This window comes from Cygnus atratus, chromosome 24 (genome assembly GCF_013377495.2).
Source record: "Cygnus atratus isolate AKBS03 ecotype Queensland, Australia chromosome 24, CAtr_DNAZoo_HiC_assembly, whole genome shotgun sequence".
Lineage (NCBI taxonomy): Eukaryota > Metazoa > Chordata > Aves > Anseriformes > Anatidae > Cygnus > Cygnus atratus.
The window spans coordinates 3486328-3505217 of NC_066385.1; the positions used below are offsets into that span (position 1 = coordinate 3486328).

The 18890-nt window shown below is 59.5% G+C and overlaps 4 protein-coding genes across 12 annotated transcripts in view; 3 read left to right on the forward strand and 1 right to left on the reverse strand.

Moving 5' to 3' along the window:
• Positions 1–2388, forward strand: part of CCND3 (cyclin D3) — a 43692-nt gene extending 41304 nt beyond the window's left edge. For both annotated transcript variants that reach the window (XM_035561329.2, XM_035561328.1), the window contains exon 5: positions 428–2388. In XM_035561329.2, coding sequence (XP_035417222.1) covers positions 428–589 — 162 coding nt within the window. In that variant the 3' untranslated portion in view covers positions 590–2388. The remainder of the gene's footprint in view (positions 1–427) is intronic.
• A 1632-nt stretch (positions 2389–4020) lies between these two features.
• BYSL (bystin like) lies at positions 4021–7587 on the reverse strand. The gene is made up of 7 exons (XM_035561428.2): positions 7188–7587; positions 6941–7100; positions 6616–6754; positions 5911–6044; positions 5510–5670; positions 4892–4994; positions 4021–4640 (listed from the first exon to the last, which is right to left on the reverse strand). Exons 1-7 carry the CDS (start codon positions 7465–7467, stop codon positions 4292–4294), a joined length of 1326 nt encoding a protein of 441 aa, XP_035417321.1. The 5' UTR covers positions 7468–7587; the 3' UTR covers positions 4021–4291.
• Positions 7588–7614: 27 nt separating this feature from the next.
• On the forward strand, positions 7615–12688 carry MED20 (mediator complex subunit 20). Its single transcript, XM_035561429.2, has 4 exons — positions 7615–7693; positions 8146–8300; positions 9983–10236; positions 12031–12688. The coding sequence occupies exons 1-4, from the start codon at positions 7680–7682 to the stop codon at positions 12244–12246; spliced, it is 639 nt and encodes a 212-aa protein (XP_035417322.1). The 5' UTR covers positions 7615–7679; the 3' UTR covers positions 12247–12688.
• Positions 12689–16960: 4272 nt separating this feature from the next.
• USP49 (ubiquitin specific peptidase 49) overlaps positions 16961–18890 on the forward strand; it is a 34616-nt gene continuing 32686 nt past the window's right edge. For 3 of the 8 annotated variants that reach the window (XM_050715334.1, XM_050715329.1, XM_050715332.1), the window contains exon 1: positions 16985–17037. The gene's annotated coding sequence lies outside the window, so the exon portion shown is untranslated. Of the gene's footprint in view, positions 17038–18890 lie in introns of all 8 variants that reach the window. The other 5 variants (XM_035561430.2, XM_050715333.1, XM_050715335.1 and 2 more) reach the window with 5 other exon arrangements.

Sequence of the window (18890 nt, forward strand, 5' to 3'; positions counted from 1 at the left end):
TCTCCGTGCGCACCCTTGCCTGTGTTTGGACCTGGGAATTCGGTCGCGGGGTAGGTCCCGGCCAGCCCAGCGATGTTGGGCTCTACCCCTCCAGTTACCGGTGGCAGCTGAGTGCCGCGATGCCGAAATCGCGCGCTGCATGCTGTGAGCTCTGCTGCTGGAGCTCTACAGGGCCCCGATGGGCAGCGGCGTCTCCTCCACGGGAACGTGGTCGAGTAGGGAGAAGGCAACAGAGTGCGGGGCTTCTCCTGGGCAGGGCGTGAAGCATAGCCAAGCTGGGGATGCCTGGAGGCAAAAGGCTGCTTCTGTGTGCTTAGGTGCTCCAGGGGGCAGAGAGATGGTCCAGCAGCTGCTCAGAGCTATCTTAAGGCCCTCGCCTGTGAACAGCAGAGAACTGAGGCCTCTTTTCCCGTTTCCTCTCCCGCAGGACTGCCTGAAAGCCTGTCAGGAGCAGATCGAGGCAGCCTTAGCCGAGAGCCTGAAGCAAGCGTCCCAAAGCCAGCAGGAATACAGCACCGCCAAGACTGCTGCCTACCCGGCCAGCCAGCCCACCAGCACGCCCACAGACGTCACGGACATCAACCTGTGACCAGCCTCCCCTTCCCAAGAGCCGCCCAGCCCCGTGACAACAGGACCTGGCCCCGGACACCCAAATGTCGCTGCATCCCTCCCCCCAACCCAGAACACGCCGAGGATTTGCTCCGCTTGCTGGCTGCACGGCGAGGGCTCCGCGCTCGCCCATCTCCCCTCCTCAAGCGCCGGAGGGGGGCAGGAGGAAGGCGTTTGGGGGCTCCGACGATGGCCATTGGGGCTGGCAGAGCTCACCGCTGCTTGGACTCTGCTCGCTGGCTTCTGCAGGAGGCAGGGGTGAAGCGACCCTCCTCGTGGTGGTGGGGCGCAGGAGTAGCCGGGGAGGGGAGCAGGATCCAAAACGAAGTTGTAAAACGTTCCCCAGCTCGTGTTCCTCGTAGCCCGGGTGCCGATGTCTGCTCTCTCCTCGGGTACGTTGACCGTGATGACTTCCAGCCCCACGTGGGCCATCGATCATGCACAGCCAGCCTCGTACCTCGGCCTACGTGACCAAAACGTTGGTAGCCCCCCACCTCCTTCCCCAGGCCGGGGCACTGCCGGCCCGCTGGGCTCGCGAGGAACAAGCATCCAGGAGGAGAGAAGGGTGCTCGTGGATCCCTGGGTCCTGATCGCTTCGTGCTGGGTTAGTTGTGGCTCCTGGGGGGCTGGCGTGGCTGCTTCTGCTTGGAGATGTGTGTGTGGCTTGATTCTTGTCGCCATTAGATTTGGGATTTGCGGGTTTTTGGCTTGCTTTGGGGAAGTGCTCCTTTTCCGTGTGGACAGCAGAAGTCCTCGTCCCCAGGGAGCAACCTCTTGGGCGAGGTTTGGGTGCAACGTGCAGAGCGGGGGCGGCGCTGCCCAAACGCAGACCTTCGCAAATCACCTTGGCTTTCTGCTGCCCCACTGAGGCTGCTTAATTTATTGTTAACTGCTCAAAAAAGGGGAGGGAATAAGACCTGCTGTCCCTTGCTGTGGGGCCTGGGTGCTGGTCTCCTCTCCTTCCTAAAGTGCCTTTATCCCTTTGTCCCCTTCCTTAGCTCCCTGAGCACTGGGAGACTCTCTCACTTTGGAAGCTGGGTGGTTTTTAGGAAGCTCAGACATCAGACTAGATTTTAAGAAATCCATATGAATGTGCTGCTATAGTCTGAAATGCATCTTCACTCCTCCAAGGCAGGGATCTCGGGTGATGTTCAGGAGGGGGCTGTTTTCAATAAATATATTCACGGGGGTCCGCGTTGTATCCTCACAGGGTGGAATATTCGCTGCGCACTTGATTTGAGAAGTGATTGCATTTTTGTTTTGTTGTTGTCGTTGATCCTGTCTGTTAGTTTTTATATAAAAAAAGTGTTTTTAAAAAAAAATAATGCTGCTTTTCTAAGAGAACTATTACATTGTAGAATTGTATTAACTAGGAGAAGCCAGAGAGACTCTGCAGGGATGGGAGGCAGAATGCTGCTGCTTGGTGACCGCCGGCCACGTGGATCTGTGGCTGTTGTCCTCCTGGGGGGGATGTGGGGAAGGATGTGGAAATCTTCCGTTTATGGTGCCGCTAGAAACAAAAGTCTTATCAGGTGGAAAAAGATGGGGCTGCTGTTCTTCCCCCAGCCCGAGTTGTTGAGAGGAGCCATCTGCCACTGACTCCTGCTAGCAGGACGGGCGGGGGGCGTGCAGGGCCTGTCTGTACCAGAAGAAATTTTTTTATATATAAATGAGTTTTTAATTTAAGAGTAAACTGGTTTGGTGTTCACACGCAAGAGTCCCGCTGCTGGGAAAATCAGAGGATCCTATGATGTTACAATAAAGTATTTTAAACGAGAATGACCATGTCGAGGGTTTTCCCTTTGCTACCTGACCCCGCCAAGCTCTGCCTCTGCCCCAAGTTGGGCTTGGGGGGGATCCCCCAGCCGAGGGGCTGCTCCTGAAGGCCTCCAGCCCTGCGTTTCCTGAGCAGGATGAAAGGGAAATGGGCAGGTAGAGCACCGTCAGTGCCAAGCCTGCAGGGCGAGGGAGGTGAGCGAGCCTGGGGCGATGCCACGGCGCCTGCCCCCTGCTTTGCACGGCCACGGGATGGGGAGCAGCACCCCGGGGTGGCTCGGGGCTGGATGAACGTGGGCAAGGTGCTGTGGGAGAGCGCTGCCCCGAGCCTTCCTGCGGGCACGATGCCCGTGCTCAGTGGCCTCGCAGCTGCTGGAGGGGAGGCAACGACTTCACGCCCCTGGCACCTTCGAAGCCTCCCTCCTGCAGGTCGGTGCTGCAGCAGCTCCGGCTGCGCTGCAGAGAGCACGCGGGGTGGGTGGTGTGAGCCCGGGTATCGCCCTCGCTCATCAGCTTCTGGCTTCTTTAAAGGAGATAATAATCAGGAAGCCAAGGAAAACGTGCTGCGGTGTGCAGCTGTCCCGGGTGTTGCGTGCTGCTCTTCTTCGCGTGGCTTCTGCTGCTGCCACCGCTGTGTCACCGGGGACGGTGCCAGCTCTGGGCGAAGCGAAAGGTGGCAGGGGGCTGAGCTCGGCACAGCAACACGCTGCCACAGGGGCTTTTCCCCCTGGGCTGTGCCAGTCACGGTGCTGCTTTCAGGGGCAAGGCTGGATCCGTGTGAGGTACAAGCCCTTCAGCACCACAGTGACGCCCAGGGAGGTGCAGCGCCTCGTGGGACGCGGGAGGAAAAGCCCCCGGTGGGCTTTCCAGCAGAGGGGATAGGTGTGCGTGGGCAAGCTGCCGTGCGCGGCCTCGCTGGCTGGCTGAGGACAGCAGCCCCGGGGTGCTGGGGCTGCTCCAGCCCTGCCGAGTTGAGGCAAACCCAAGGGGGCAGCCAGGAAGCGTTGGGGACCTCATTGGAGAAGGGGCTGGAGGAAGGGTGGGGGTGCTGATGGTACCAGGCAGGAAGGGGGCCCGGGCCGCAAGATCGCCTAAGGGAGCGACGCAGGAATGGGGTAATCAAACGCTGCCCCATGCCCAGCCTGCTGGCAGCCCTGCGAGGACAGGGGCTCTTACTGGGGGCTTTCCCCTCTGCTCCTGGCTCTGCTGGGCTGCTCTGGCCCTGCACAGGGTCCCTGGGGTGGCCCGGGTCGGGTGCTGCCCCCTGCCTCTGCCTGGTGACAGCCAAGCTCAGGAAACAATCAAGCACTTCTTCTGTTTCCTTAGAGCAGTCTGGAGCTCTGGAAACCATCTGGGGGGGCGGAGCTCAACCCTGTGCCCCCCCCTTCCCCCTGCAGCAGGGAGACGCTCACACCCCAACCTTTATCCAATAGTGCAGGGACTGCTCAGCAGCCCCGCTCGCCCTTCACGCAGGACAGCGCCTGCAGTGCAGGCTTAGAGCTGCAGCTCTACAAGGAGCCTGGGGCTGGTGGCTCTGCTCTGCCCCCTGCTGGGCACAAGGCAAGGCGGGGAGGGGACAGGGCAGGAGGACGGAGCCAAGAGAGGTGCGACTGCGGGGCAGAACCACCCTGGGACTGAAGGACCTGGCTTCAGCTTTATTTTCCCATACAGGAAGAGGAGAAACCCAGCTGCTGTCCCCAGTGCTGGTGGCATGGGGCTGCCCTGCCCCGTGGTGAGCGGCGTAGGGAGCAGCCTGGCTGCCTGGGCACAGCCTTTGGAGCAGCAGGATCTCGGGGAAGGAGGGTCCTGCACGCCTCCTGGAGGCTTCACTCTCAGAGGGCTCCCAGCTGCATCCAGCCCACCCCAGGAGCAGGTCAGGCTGCGGCTTTTCCCTGCTTTTTCCTGCTCACTCCATGGCTGCGGGCGGCTGCCCCTCCACGTCCCGCGTCTTGGAGTTCACCAGCTCCCTGCGGATCTCCGGCGAGATCTGCGGGTGGCTGTGGAACTTGAGCAGCTCGAGCAACGCCTCCTTCTGCTCCGAGGACAGGTCCTCCTTGTAGCGCTGGGCGAAGGCCAGGAAGCACTGGTGCCACAGCACGGGCAGGACCCGCTGGTCGGTGCGGAAGGCCAGGAAGTGGAAGACGAGGGCATCCACCACGCGGAAGGGCAGCGCGTACTTCTTGTCGATGAGCAGCCGGAGGAAGATGCTGTTGGCACCGCTGTACTGCATCTCGGCGATCTTCAGCATGGCCGCGCTGCGGGGCCAGAGGGAGCGCCCCGATGAGGGCAGGCCCAGCACGAGCCACCTGGGCACCCAGACGCTAAAGGGGCAGACCCGGCGCCGCAGACGGCCTTGGATCTCAACCCTGGACAAAGCTGAGGAAAGCTCCCCAGTGCTGAGATGCTGAGGGATGGATCTGTGGCACTGCACCAGTGTCCCCGAAGGAGAACTGTTCCCCCCCCCCCCCCCCCAGCAACCCGGCCCCGCTGCCCCCCGCTGCGTTACCTGGAGTGGAGGACGGGGATGGAGCACTTGGTGAGGATGCTGCCGATGATGATGGCCTCCCGCAGCGTGCAGGTCCCCGACTCGCACAGGGGAATCAAGATGCCTGCGGAGGGGGAAGAGTGAGGCACTGCCGGCCTCAACCACAGCAAGGGGAGCTGCAGGACACGAGGCTCAGCCCCTTCTCCTGTCTCAGGACACACCTGACCCTACAGAATAACAGCTCCTCCACCAGCTATTACAGGGGCTGCAGCATCTCTCTGCCATGCATCCAGCTCCGAACACCCACAGGTTGTTGGACAAGGCAGAGATCAGGCCTGAGACAGCGCACAGCTGCCATCAACCTCCAAAAGATCCTGTATACCTGGCAGTACCTGCGTAGCCTTACAGTGCTAACACCCCCCCGGGGATGTTTGGAAGCTGCCTTGCCCACCAAGGGGGCCCCCTGCATCTCTCTGATGTCTTCTCCACCCTCCTCCTCCTCCCTGAGCCCCCATGGCCATGACAGGAGCAATCTGCAAAGGCAGCGGTGTGCAACACGTGGCCCTGCTGAGCTTCCCAGCTGCTGCAGACAGCAAAAGGCTCCCGCATACAAAGTGCAGCCCTGCAGGGAGTCCCCACCTTTGAACCAGGCTCCCGGCTTAAACAGAGCCTTCTTCAAAGCCATGTAGAGGTGAAAGTTGAGGCGCTTATACTCGGCAATGTCATCCCTGACCCGTGGCAACAGCACCAGGTTGTAGAACCTCTGGGCCATCCTCTCTTTCAGGTTGGATGAAAATATCCTGGGAAAATCAAAGCACAAAGTGAGGGGTGAGCTGAGGCTCTGGAACCAGGTCCTGGGAGCAGGTGACTGCAGGGAACTCTTACAGGACATCTGAGGCAGGGCACTGGGATCCCCTGCTGACTCCCTCCACTCTACAGGAGGAGGGCGGCAAGAGCAGGACGCAGGTTGGTATTTTGTATGTCTTGTTCCACTTACAAAGCAACAAAACAAGGTCAGCAGTTCCCAGAGATGATCTTACCTGGTGGCTTGGTACATGGCAGCCGCCGTCCACGTCTCTGGATCTGTAATGTAGAGGATCTGCTCCCAGTTGGACAAGGCAGGAATGATTTTAAATGCCTTGGGGAGTTTCCCACTCCTGTATTTGGACAGCACCTTAAAAAAAGAAAAAAAAATGGATGCAGGCCTGGCAGCAACATACAGGCACTGACAGCAGGGCTGTGGGACTCGGTAGGATTTGTCTTATGACCATAAGAAAGCCGCCCCTTCCCTTCACATCTCCACTAAGAAAGGACTGTCCCAGGTCCCCGCTCAATGCATCGTGCTTAGGGAATTCACTCCAAGCTCTGTGGGCCCTTCAGTGGCTGACATTATACAAACTGCAGTCAGTTTCTTTGGAAAAGTGCCTGCAGGGGAGCGCTGTCTGTGCCACATGAATCCCACCCGCGTGTGCAGCTCCGTGAGCCCCCGCAGGTGTTTCACAGCACGGGAATTGGTGCGGTCAGGAAAACTTTTGCTGATTTACCCCCAGCTGAGCCTCTCACCTCGGCCACCCCCATCGCTCTGCCTGCTGCCATCAGATACGGGGGAAGGGAGGGCCCTGCAGCGACTGCTGCCTGCTGGCGTGGCACAGACCCGGCGCTGTCTGTGCAGGGCGAGGATGGGGACAGCCTCCCTGCGGGCCAGCAGGGGTGGCAGCCACGGGGCAGAGCTGTTTGGCCTTTACCTCTCTGACGCCCTTGTAAACTTCCAGGACTCGAGGGTCGAGCTGGGGCATGGGGCAGCCCGATATCTCCGAGAGCGCCGTCTCCACCTCCGTCTGCTTCTCCGTGATCTTCTCCATGATGATGTCGGCCAGCGTGCGCCTGGGGCGAGAGCAGAGGGGAACGGGCAGGGGGCAGGGCGCTGGGGAACAGTGGGCACTGCCTGGCCCCCCTCAACTCCTCCATCTCCATCCCTGCCATCCCCAGCCCCTCGGATCCTCCATCCCCAGCTCCTTGATCCCCGTCCCCTTGGCCCTTCCATCCCCGTCCCCTCGGCCCCCGTCCCACCTCAGCGGCGGGTTCTTGTTCATGAACATCTCGATGGCCTTCTCATCCTCGGGGTCCACCACCACCTCCCCGCTCCGCGCCGCTGCCTGCTGCAGCGAGGGCCACTCTTCATCCTCCTCCTCCTCCTCCTCCTCCGACCCAGAGCCGCTCAGCGCCGGACCTGCGGGGACCAAACCCTTGCCTGAGCCCAGATCCCCGAGCTCGGATCCCGGGGGGGCACCGGGGGGAGGGGGGGGGGGGGTCTCACCCAGCGCCCTGCTCCTGTGCCGGGGGGCTGCGGGCGCTCCGGGGCCGTGCTCGGCCTCCAGCTCCTCCTGCTGCCTCCTCGCCTGCTGCAGGATGCGCCGGGAGAGCCGGGCGTCCACGTAGCCTTGGCAGCCCTGCTCTTCGTCCTCCTCCTCCTCCTCCTCGGCCCGGCCGCGCCGTGCCCGTGCCCGGGGGGCCGCGTCCCGCAGGAGCTGCTCGGGCAGCGGCAACGCGCGATCGGCTCCGGCCGCGGAGCCCCGGGTCCGCCGCACCTTGGGCATGGCGGGGGAGGCTCCGGGGGGGCTTCGGTGCTGCTGCTGAGGTCGGTGCTGGGCCCCCCAGCCCCTCGTGCTCCACGCGAGGCGGCCCCACGCGAGGTCCCCCCCCCCCCCCACCTCGCCTTCTCCAAGCGGCTCCGCGCCCGGCCCCTTCCGCCGCCGCCCGGCCCCTTCCGCCGCCGCCGCTTCCTCCTGCGCCGGGAGGGCCGGGAGGGATGGGGGTCACCTGGTGAGGGGGGGGGGACCTGGGGGGGGGTCCCCAGCCGCCCCCCTGCTCCTTGCCGTCCCCGCGGGGCTGTCACGCGGGGGAGGTGGCGGGGGGGGTGTCGTGGGAGGGGCGCGGGGGGGGCGCTCCTGAGCTGGGGGGTGCTGGAGGTGCGCTGCGCGTCCAGCACAGCCTTGGGGGGCCCCCGTGTGTGTCCCCCCCCGGCAGCCCACGCGTGTCACCCCCTTGAACCCACGCGTGACCCCCTCGAGCCCACCCATGACCCCCCTTGAGCCCACCTGCGTCCCCCCCCCCCCCCCCGACCCCACGCTCGACCCCTCTTGCACCCACGCGTGTCCCCTCCTTGCGCCCACCCGCGTCCCTCCCCCTCAGCCCACCCGCGCCCCCGCCACCCAGGCGCTGCGGGGGGGTCTCTAAACCTTTTTATCCCTCCCCCCCCCCCCCCACGCACCCAGCGTGACGCAGGTGCCCGTGGCCGAGGGCAAGAGCGTGCAGCAGACGGTGGAGATGCTGACGCGGAAGCTGGAGCTGCTGGGGGCCGAGAAGCAAGGCCCGTTCTGCGTCGACTGCGAGACCTACCACACCGCCGCCTCCACCATGAGCAACCAAGGTGCACGGGGGGGGGGGGGGGCACTGGGAGGGCCGGGGAGCCCCCAGCTGGGTCACCCCGAAAGGGAAGGGGGCGTTTGCTGGCATCCGGCAGCAGCCCGGAGGCTTCGCTTCTCCCCGCAGCGCCCCGCGGTCTTCCCTTTAAGCTCGCACCCGGCGTGCTGCTCGAAAATCGGGGCTGTATCCGGAGCTCTGCCGCAGGTTCTGGACGCAGCGGCGGCTTTTTCTGCCGGCCACGATTGTTTTATTCGTTACGCTGAGCTCTCTCGCGGGGAACGAGCAGCTGGCTCGCTCGCCGCCTGCGGGATATTTTCTCTGCCGGGGAAAACGCGTGCTGCGGTTCTGTGCTGTCCTCGCAGACAGCCTCCCCTGGGAGGTGGGACATCCCTGCAGGTGGTGCCGGTGGCGATGGCCGGAGCTGTGCGCCAGGGGCTGCCCCATGGCAAGCAGCGTGAGCGTGCTGCTCTGCCCTCTCGCCGGCGCTGTGTTCCCTTCACGTGCACGCCCCACGGTTGCCTCCATTCCCAGGGGCGGCTGCGTTGCGCGGCGAGCCCAGTCCTCAGGATCCCTGCTCGAGTATTTGCACCTCAGCCGGGTATCGTTGCCGTCAGCGTGTTTTTTTCCCCGAAGCTCCTTAAGATGCTGCTTCCGTCTGCGTAGTTTTGCAGGCTGCCTCTTGCCCTGCGGAGGGTGAGGGTGCTGGCAGCATCTGGCCGCTGCTGTGCCCTCCTCCCGAGGGCGAGTGGTCGAGGGCCGGGGGTGGCAGCAGGCCTGCAAGCCGCAGGATGGAGGGCAGAGCTCCCAGGGCAGCGGGCAGCAGCTCTGGGGGAACGTGGGGCGTGACGTGACCCGCTTGTTTCCAGGGCTGTGCTCAGAAGACCCCAGGCGCCCTCTTGACGTAGCAGGGCCTAAAACGGCAGCTCCAAGGAAGGGCTTGGCCTGCTCGCCTCGGGCCCGTTGTGCCCCCTTTGTCCCTCCTGCACACTCGGGTTTTCATCCAGGTTTTAAAAACGCTTTGTGAGCGTCGCTCTGGTGGCTCTGTGGCTGCAGAGGTCAGCACTGAGCCCTGGCAGCCTCTCGGCAGCGTGCCTGCACGGGGAGCCATTTGCAGCCGCGAGAGCGGCTTTTTGCCGCTTTCCCTGCAGCTGGAGCTTGCGCAGCCGTGTCTGGAAAGGGTTTTTTAACCCAGGCAGATAAACGAGAATCAGTTCCCACTTTTAAAGCGCGGTACGAGCCAGGCATGTCCCTTTTTTCCCACGTTCCAGAGTGTGCCAGGCACGTGCTTCCCCCGTTAGCTCCGCAGGGCCGGCTGGTGAGAAGAAGAAGAGGCAAAGCCCAGCCCTCGGTTACTGCGGGGCTGAGTTTTGGGTGCTCGGGATCAGGGGGTGCTCTTTGCTGAACCCCCCCCTGCTGGGGATCCAAGTCACCCGCTGGTCTTTGAGTTGTGCTGTGATCCCCTTGGCTGAGGGGTGTCTGTGTAAGATTTTTTTCGCCTTTATACTCATACAAAGCAAATACACCCTGTCCATTGAGCTGCAGGATAAAGCAAAGTGTGTGTGAGTAGCAGAAAGGTCTTGGAATTAAGGCAGCAAGGAGGACAAAGCCAGCTCTTTCTTTCTTTAAATCCCATACAAGCACAGGACTGTTGGTTTTACAGCCCAAACACCGTTGCTCTTATTTCAGGGCAGACAGGCAAGCTGATGTACGTGATGCACAACTCCGAGTACCCCCTCAGCTGCTTCGCCCTCTTTGAAAACGGTCCCTGCCTCATAGCGGATGCCAACTTCGACACCCTGATGGTGAAGCTGAAAGGCTTCTTCCAGAATGCCAAGGCGAACAAGATAGAGAGCCGGGGCACCCGCTACCAGTACTGTGACTTCTTGGTGAAGGTGGGCACGGTTACGATGGGTCCCAGCGCCCGTGGGATATCCGTGGAGGTAAGAATCCTCTCTGAAGGGTACGAAGTACAGCTACGGGTAGGGAAATCTCACGCTGGAGGCTTGACTGGAAATCCTGAGTCCCCGCCGCTTGCGTGCCTCGGTTGTGCTCCTGGTTTGTACTGGGTGCGTTCATGTGTGTGGCAGGCAGAGCATTTATCTCCTTTCCACAACAAGGTTGAATTCGGGCAGGTACTTTAGGGCTCAGCTGTGCCTACGGAAAAGCCTGTCATTGAAGTGTCAATAAACAAAGCCCTGAAGGGATGCCATCAAACTAAAAAGCTGCTTAAAGACCTGACGCGCAACGCTGGTAGAGCACTTCAGGTTAATAAACACACCGAGGCGGGGAAAGCAGCCTCTTCAGCTGCTAATTTAATGCTGATTTGGGTTTGGCTTCCTTTCCCAATCCCAAGCGGACGACGGCTGGGCCGAGCAGCCCTGGGGCAGAGCAGTGCCCTCCTGCCCTCGGTTCTGCTCACGCGGTGTCAGGCTGCTCCCTCCTCAGCAGCGAGCTCTGCGTTGCAGGCGTCAGTCCTGCCCCGTGGGGTGCTGACCCGGATTGCTGCACCGCGGGGCGCTACGTGGGCTCAAAGCCTGTCATCAACCGGCTTCCGCTCCCTCCGCGCAGCGCTGTGACTGCTGATGAGGCTCGAGAGCATCAGAGCAGCGTGCCAGCGGCTGGCGGGCGTTGCCCGGGGTGGGAGCTGGGCTGCAGCGAGCCTGGAAATCTGAAGGGAGATGCTTCAGGTCGTGGGAGGATCTAGGAAGGCATTTGGGGAGGTGTTTGGCTGAGTGTAAGTGTGAGTCAAAGGCTCACAAGCTGTGGACAAGCCTCAGCTGGGCTTTAAAACACCTCAGGTTATGGCAAGGAGCTGGGCTGTGCTGCCAGGGGAAGGGCAAAGCAGAGGAGGTCAGAGTCCAGACATTTACGTACATTGGTGCCTGACAGTCTTTGAGATAGCTGAGAATTAGATGTTTAAAGGTCTTTCAGAATCTGAGCTTATGTTTTGCTAAACACACAAGTGCTATTATCTGCTATATAATTAATAATCACACCGCATCTACCCAGGCAGGTGTTCCTAGCCAGCAGGGATGGGGATTGAGAAATGGCTCCTTTCTTCTCCGCTGGAATAAACACAGATGTTGTAGTGGCATCAGCACTGCTGTTGACCCGGGGTTAAACAGAAGCTTGTTCTACCCGAAACTTGAGTTCAGGACCAGATTTGCCAGGCGGCCTGGTTGCTTCTGTTTTGGTTTAGCAGTTTCTTTTCAGGGTTTGCATTAGGACGTACTCCTGATCTGGGGCTGCAAGCCCTTAAATCCCAGTGCTTCGTCAGCGCACACCTGAGAGACGTCACAGCCAAACAAGCCGTCAGCTTACCAGCTCGTGGGAAGGAGGTTTGCTTTTGGGTGGGGTAAAGTTAATGTAACATTCGAACCAACGTCCCAAGACTTCCACCACTGGGGATTTAGTAAGAGCAATGAACTTGCAGGGTGTATTTTTCCTTTCCTTCTCTTCCCTTCTGAAGGGATTGCTTGCATGTTCCCGGCATATCCTGTTCGTTTCTGTTTGTCCATCCTGCTTTGATTTGCTAAATGTCCTCAGAGGAGAAAAAAGTGGCGTGTATCCCTCTGCAACCACAGCACTGAGAAGCTGGTCTCTGACTTCAAACCCTTGACTAAATATGTCTCAAACTTAAAACTCACTACAGCGAGGCAGAGAGGAACGCGTGTTGTCTCCTGCGTGGTTTTTGCCCCTGCTGCGCGCTTCAGGGCTGTGGTTTGTGTTGGCAGGTGGAGTACTGCCCCTGCGTGATAGCCAACGACTGCTGGAACCTGCTGATGGAGTTCATGCAGAGCTTCATGGGGAACCACGCTCCTGGCGTCCCGTCCGTGTTTGGCACCAAGCACGACAGCATCTACAGCCCGGCGGACACAATGGTTCAGTACATGGAGCTGTTCAACAAGATCCGCAAGCAGCAGCAGGTGCCCGTAGCAGGAATCAGATGAAAGGGCTCCCTGGAGCTCTGCGCAGAGCGACCGCATCCTCTTTTCTGCCTGCCACGTGGATCAGGAGGCCCTCCAAAAAGCGGCACTGGAGCCAACCCAAGGTTTTTTCCTCCTTCTAAATCTCTTCGCCCCGTTTCACAGCAAAGGTTTTGAATGCTATGCATATTTTTGTTGTCCTTTGTAGTTTCTGGGGGGGGAGTGTTTGTTCTCAGGCCTATGGCTGCGATGGATCTCAGTACTGTGTTTCATGCAGGGGATTACAGATTGTCCGCAGAGGGAGGGAAAGGAGAAATTCCAGCCAAATGCATGCAAGGGCAGAATTTCCTTGAATGCAAACAGCTACACGAGAGGGGACGGTTTTTTTATTACTATTTTCTTAAGATATCCACGTGAAAGTGTCATGTTTTTTTCATCGAAATAAAAAGCTGGATTTTTGTGAGGAGATGGAGTCTTTCTGCCCAGCAAGCGTTGTGCTGGTTTGTATTGTTTATTTACAGCTTTTGAAAATTTCCGTTGCGTGGAGACTATTCTTTAGCAGAGTTTTATCTTTGATTTGGTTCAAGAGCTTTATACCCCTGAAGCAAACTAATTTCCCTGTGGCAAAATCTACAGGAATTCTTGCCTTCCTATTACGGGTGTGTTCTTAGCTTGCCTTCATCTTTTATATCTGATGGGAGTATTAAAATCTTCCACCTCTCAGATACTACCAATGAAGCCCGGTGCTAAATAAATAAGTAAGTCTGGCAGGAACCCTCTCATGCACTGAAAAAGAATACCAACTGCTTTATCTCATTGTTTGAAAGGTCCGTAATAAATGTCCCATCCCTGCACGCCATTTCTCACTTGAGAAATCCCGGTGACTTCAGCAGATTTACTGGAGTAAGGACGGATTTGGGGAATAAGAGCCAAAAATTTATTGTGAGGCTTAACTACACGATATCACTTGAATATTTTTCAGTGGTGATTTATTTTTACAGCAGGAAAACCGGAGAAATTAGATCCCTTTTGAGCTATCTGTCCCCCCGGTTTTACATATTCAGCATCTGTCTGGCTTGTAGCGGTAATTTTTTCCCCTCTCCCCCCTGCTCCGCCCCCTGCTCGGTCTCAGAATCAGCAGAAACACCCTCGTTCAGCAACCGACCTTTGTGCTGAACTTCCTTTCGGGGTTCCTGGGAAGGCTGTGCTTAGCAGGGTTTCAACGCTGCAGCCCACGTCCCGGATAGGAAGAGAAGGGTGTAGGGAAGGGGCAAGGATTGCGTTAGGAAGGGGGACAGGGGGTTCCTGGTGAAGAAGCAGTGGGCGTCTTTCTCTCAGAAAAACGTTTTTTGGTTTCTTGCCAATATGTGGGCCTGAAGAGCAAGTAAAACGGAAACAGATTTCTCCTAAATAGATTTTTTCCCTCAGAAGCAGTAGGCAATAAAGAAGCTGTTTTGTTACTTGATTTGCTGGCTGGTGGAGAACTAATTATTTAGAAATGGCTTCTTTTTGATTATCACTTGTACCTGTAAACCTAATTAACTCTTAGAGTGCTGTAGGCCTTTAATAAATTTAATCAGCCCTGGGTTCAGAAAGATCTGGTTGATAAGCCGTAATAAATGGCACAAAGCACCATAAGCACCCGAGAAATTCCAGCATGCTGAATGTTCTGAGTGTTTGCTCGGGTTCATAACTTGTGCGCTGACTTCAGCGGGACTATTAATTTTCAAGGGATGGTTAGAGAACCTGACCTGCTGTCGTTCCATGTAGCTAAGTGTGGCTGGGAAAACAAAATGTTTTTGGTTTTTTGTTTTTTTTGTTTTTTACAGATAGTTATTTAAGCCCTGTGTCCCTTTTTAAATCTTAAGGTTAAAAAAAAAATCCTTTTAATGACCAGATTAGTCACGCTGAACGTTGCTAATGCTTTCCTAATTCCCAAAAGATGGTCTTAAAAATATAAAACGTGTGCTGGAATCTCCGGGGACTTCTGTTCTTATTAAGACATTGTACTGTTCCTGGAGTAATAAAACGGGACCCCTTGAGCTACATTCTGCCTTCAATTACACCATTACAGCCATTGACGTCAGCAGGTTTCCACGCGTGTGAGGAGGGCGAGGATTTAGCCCTTTATGGCTTAGCAAAAACGCCCGTTGCTGTAACTGCATTCTGTAAACAAGGGGATCAGCTGCCCCACATGAGGGGCTGCTTTTACTCCGGGGCTTTTTACTTTCTCGACGGACAAAATGTGTTTTTTTTCCCCCCAATCTTATTAGCCGCAGTAATCCTCCTCATTCTGCCCCCCCCCACCCCCCCAGCATCAATATGGCAGGTTAACGTGGCTTCGAACACGCTAGTCTGCATCTTAACAAGTCTTCAGGGGGCTTTCAATTGTGTTACATTAATGGATTGAGCCCGTGTAATTGAAAACCACCCTAATTTTGCCTGTCAAGGCATGGTCTGGAAGGTTGTTTTCCTGCTGCTCCCCAGTGTTTTCTCAGTGAATGTAAAATCTACGGGTAGAGGCTGCCAAGCTCTATTCCCGTAGCCTCGTGGATCCTTTTTTTCTGCTTCTGCACCTCTCAAAATCACGGCCAGTGCTGTTGCTTTTAGTCAATTGAAGCCTGACCTGGAGGGGATCGGGGATCTTGGGGATGTGGATCTTACCCTTGCATTCAGACAGCCTCTGCTTTGCCAGGAGGGGGAAAGCTAAGTGATGTTACCGGGGTCACTGACACTCCAGTGGTAGAGACAGAGCCCAAGTCGCAGTGCTGCGCTGGGGATCCTGTAGGGTTTTGCTTTGTTTCATGCTGTGGCATTTTTTACGAGGAAGTACTTCCATAGCAGCTGCACCCTGCTAGGCTTTACAAAGGGAGCGAGGACATAAAGGCCTCATTAGTCTTCAGTTTTAATTCTTAGCAGGCATTACGGAATAAGGGCTCGTTCCAGCGGAGAGCCGTTGTTCAGAAGTGCGTGACTGCGGATTTCTTTGCAGGTACGGTTCAAAGCAGAGCAGGCACTGCTCAGAAAGGGAAGGTGTTGAGAAAGGATGACAGAGCTCTAAGGAAGTGGAACTTGTGGGAAGGCTGCCTGGTGAAGGAGCTCACAAGGAGACTGTGGAGTGTCCTTGTGCCACGGCAGAAGCCAGCAGGCTCCCACCTGTCGCAGTAAATTGCAGCGCTTTGCCTCAACACTTACTGGGACGGGACTGGATTTGGGGAGAATGCTTTATCTCTGTGCAAAGGAATTGTGTTTCATTTTTTCTGGTCTGTCATCCTGATCTTAGCACACAAGAAGCAGCAGCGTCCTCCTGTTGCCGTGCCTTGGCAGGGGTTAGGTGTTCTTTCAGCCAAAAGCCTGTTGCAGCAGCTGCTGCACGGATTTCTTGTGACATGCCTCAGGCGTTCTCTAGGACAATGGTGGGCACTGTGACACCACTGACCTGCGGGTTCCTATCATCGGGGCCACCTCCACGACCGCTCGTGTGCAGCGTTGCCCCAACTCGGTGCTGCCAACGGATCCTCAGCAGTTACCTCCTGCAGGCTGCAAAAAAAAAGTGAGTTGTGCCCGTGGGTGACACCGAAGCGTGGCTGTCCCCTGCTGGGGACAGTCTTTGCTCCTGGCTTCAGTGCTGGCATCCCTTTGTCCCTGACAAACCTGTTCGCCGTTCCCTTGGGGACGGAGTGTGTGATTTGGGGGCCTCTGGGTGACCTCAGGCTAGGGCCAGCGTGGCTCGTGGGACAACAGTGTGTGTGACAACAGTTTCTGTGTGACAACAGTGTGTGTGACAACAGCGCTTTCTGTGGGACAACAGTGTCTGTGGAACGAGTATTTTCTGCAGGCCTTCTGGGCTGCCTCACCCCCTGGGCCCTGTGGGGGGAGACCTCCCAGAGACCCCCCCCCATCACCTCAGAGCCCTGTCAGCCTCTGGGCTGTGGGGGGGGCACCCTCTTGTCATCATCCCCTCCATCTGAGGTGATGGGGGGGCCCTGTCACCCCCTGCACCCTGTGGGGGGAGCACCCCCCCGACACCCCCTCCCATCACCTCAGGACCCTGTCATCCCCTAGACCCCATGGGGGGGCACCCCCTAGGGACCCCCCCATCACCTCAGCCCCCTGTCACCTGCTGGGCTCCACTGGGGGGCACCCCCTTGTTTCCCCCCTCCATCACTTCAGGAGCCCTGTCACCCCCTGGACCTCGTCAGGGGACGCCCCCTTGTGTCCCCCCCCAATCACCTCAGGACCCTGCCGCCCCCACCCGCGCTGCCCCTTTAAGAGTCTCTTTGTCTGCGGCAGATCCTTATTTACCCTCGTGCGCCTCAACCAAACTTCAGCCCGCGATTCACAAAGCCCGGTACGTCACCGCCCGGGGCCGGGCCCAGGCGCTCCCCGCCCCCCAGCGCTGCCCTCCCGCTACGCCGCCGTAAGCCATTGAAGGGCTCTCCCTAGCGGCTGCGCAAAGCGCGTAAGCTCCGCCACAACTCCCCGTGCCGCGGCGCGGGATGCGCAAACAGCGTCCGGCCGCGCCGTTAGCGCTAACCACGGCGGCGGGTTCCGCAACGCGCGCGCTCTTACGGAATCGGCGTACGCGGCGGACGTGAATAGGGAAGGGAAGGGAAGGGAGGAGGAGGAGGAGGAGGAGGAGGAGGGGGGGGGGGGGGGGGGCGGAGAGGCAGAGCGCGGTGTGTGGCGTGCTCGCCGGCCAATGGCGGGGCGGGGCGGGGCGCGGCGGGCGGCCAATGGGCGGGGAGGGGGCGTGTCCGGCGGCGGTCGGGGTGTCTCGCGCTGGGTGACAGCTCGCGCGTGCTGATGATGGCGGTAAATAAAGGGGGGGGAGGGGGAGGGGGCGCGACCCCCCCCGTGGGGGGGGAGGGGGAACGGGAACGGCCCCCCCCCCGGGGGCTTGGTCCTGGTACGTTGAGGGGTGAGGGGGGGCTGAGCCCCCCCCTTTCTGATGGGGGGGTCCTGAAAGGGGGGTGATGGGGGGGGGGTGTTATGGGGGGGTCTTTTTGGGGGGAGTTTATGGGGGGGGTCCTGTGAGGGGAGCTGGGGGGGAGCTGTGAGGGGAAGGGGGTGAGGGGGGCTCGTGGCTCCCCCCCCCCCTCCGATGGGGGAGTGCTACGGGGGGGTATTGAAGGGGAGGGGTCTTATGGGGGGGCTCTTTTGGGGGGGTCTTTCGGGGGGGGGGGCAGCTGTGAGGAGAAAGGGGTGAAGGGGCTCGTGGCCCCCGTGCTTCCAGTGGGGGGAGGGTCCTGGGGGGTGTTATGGGGGGGGGTCCTGTCAGGGGAGCTGGGGGGGGCACACGTGTGGAGAAGGGGGTGAGGGGGGTTTGTGGCCCCCCCTCCTGCACGGGGACACCCGAGTGTTTTGGGGGGGGCTCCCCCACCCTGCTGGGGGGGGGCTGAGGGGAGGGGGCCCTGAGCCCAGTATGCTGGGGGGGGTCTGAGGGGGGCAGCGCCGCCGTCTTTGTCTGTGAGTGGGAGCCCCCCCGGCGGGGACCCAACTTCCCCTTTGTGGGCGGGGGGGTCCCCAAGCCCCCCCCCTCCCCCCAGATGGCTGCGGGTTGAGAGAAGTTCGGGGTGAGGGGGGAGGAAAAGGGGGCCGGTGGGGGGGGGGGGCTTGAAAAGTCCCTTGGGAAGCGAGGAGCTGCGGGAGACGCAGGGAAACCGGGCAAAAATTGGTGTTTGACTGAAAAGCTGTGTGTTTTTCTGTGCCCCCCCCCCCCGGACACTGCCCGTGCCCCCACAGGGAGAAAGAGCAGAGGTAAGAGCAGCCCCCCCGGCACAGCGGGGGCGTCTCAGCCGCGAGACCCCCGGTGTGACCCCACGAGGCACAGCCCGCTCCCAAATCCCCATTTTAACACGGTTTGGGGCCGTTTAACGCGATTTGGGGCTGGGGGGCAGCCGCAGTGCCCCCCCCACCCCCCCACCCCCCCCAAAATGGAGAAGCTGTGGGGTGCTGAGCCCCGGCAGCCGGGGGGGGGGGGGGTCTGGGATGAGCCCACCTGAGGATGAACGTGGTGGGAGCTGGGCGTCAAAACGTCCCCGGCTCCACCTGTGCCGGAGGGAGAGACACGAGGAGGGCACCCCGTTATTTTGGGGTGAGCCGAAAAACGCCTTCGGGGCTCGTGCTTGTAATGAAAGATCCCGCGGGCTCTTTTTCGGTGTAAAACCTTGCGGAATTTGCCCCTTTTTTGTGTAGCGCCGCTTCCGAGGAGATGCTCGTGGAGCCGGCGGTGAGAGGTTTGATACGCGCTGCTCCTTCCCAGCCCAAACTCTGACTGCGCTCCGAGCAGCTTCGGTTGCTCTCGTGCCGAGACGTGGCAAAAAAATAGGGACGGGATTAAAAGGGGTGACAGGGAGGTAAGGCTGGGCGCTGAAATAGGGTGCGCGGAGGGGGGGGGGGGGGGGACGGGGGCTGGTGGCGGCTGCGAGCCCCGAGGTGCTCCTGGAGGAGCGGAGGCAGCGCGAGGGATGCGAGGACGAGGGCAGGAGGCGGCGGAAAGCGGCCGCCGGGGGTGGGGGGGACGAGCACGGGTTGGGGACTGGATGGAGGAAATCCTGGGTGTGAAACTGGCCCTGCGTGGCGTAAATTTACCCTTGGGTTAGATGAGCGTGCGTAGCTGGAGAGTTGGAATTGCCCCCCCGCCCCCCCCGCAGGCAGCGACGCGG

Bases quoted from the DNA above. Each gene is read 5' to 3' on its own strand.
- BYSL (XM_035561428.2), bottom strand. From the start codon at position 7,467: ATGCCCAAGGTGCGGCGGACCCGGGGCTCCGCGGCCGGAGCCGATCGC. The intron at 5,671-5,910 runs GTAAGATCATCT...TGATTTTCCCAG, and splicing joins GCCATGTACCAAGCCACCAG to GATATTTTCATCCAACCTGA. The intron at 4,641-4,891 runs GTAACGCAGCGG...CTGGCCCCGCAG, and splicing joins ATCCCCGTCCTCCACTCCAG to CGCGGCCATGCTGAAGATCG.
- MED20 (XM_035561429.2), top strand. The intron at 8,301-9,982 runs GTGCACGGGGGG...CTCTTATTTCAG, and splicing joins CTCCACCATGAGCAACCAAG to GGCAGACAGGCAAGCTGATG. The intron at 10,237-12,030 runs GTAAGAATCCTC...TTGTGTTGGCAG, and splicing joins CCCGTGGGATATCCGTGGAG to GTGGAGTACTGCCCCTGCGT.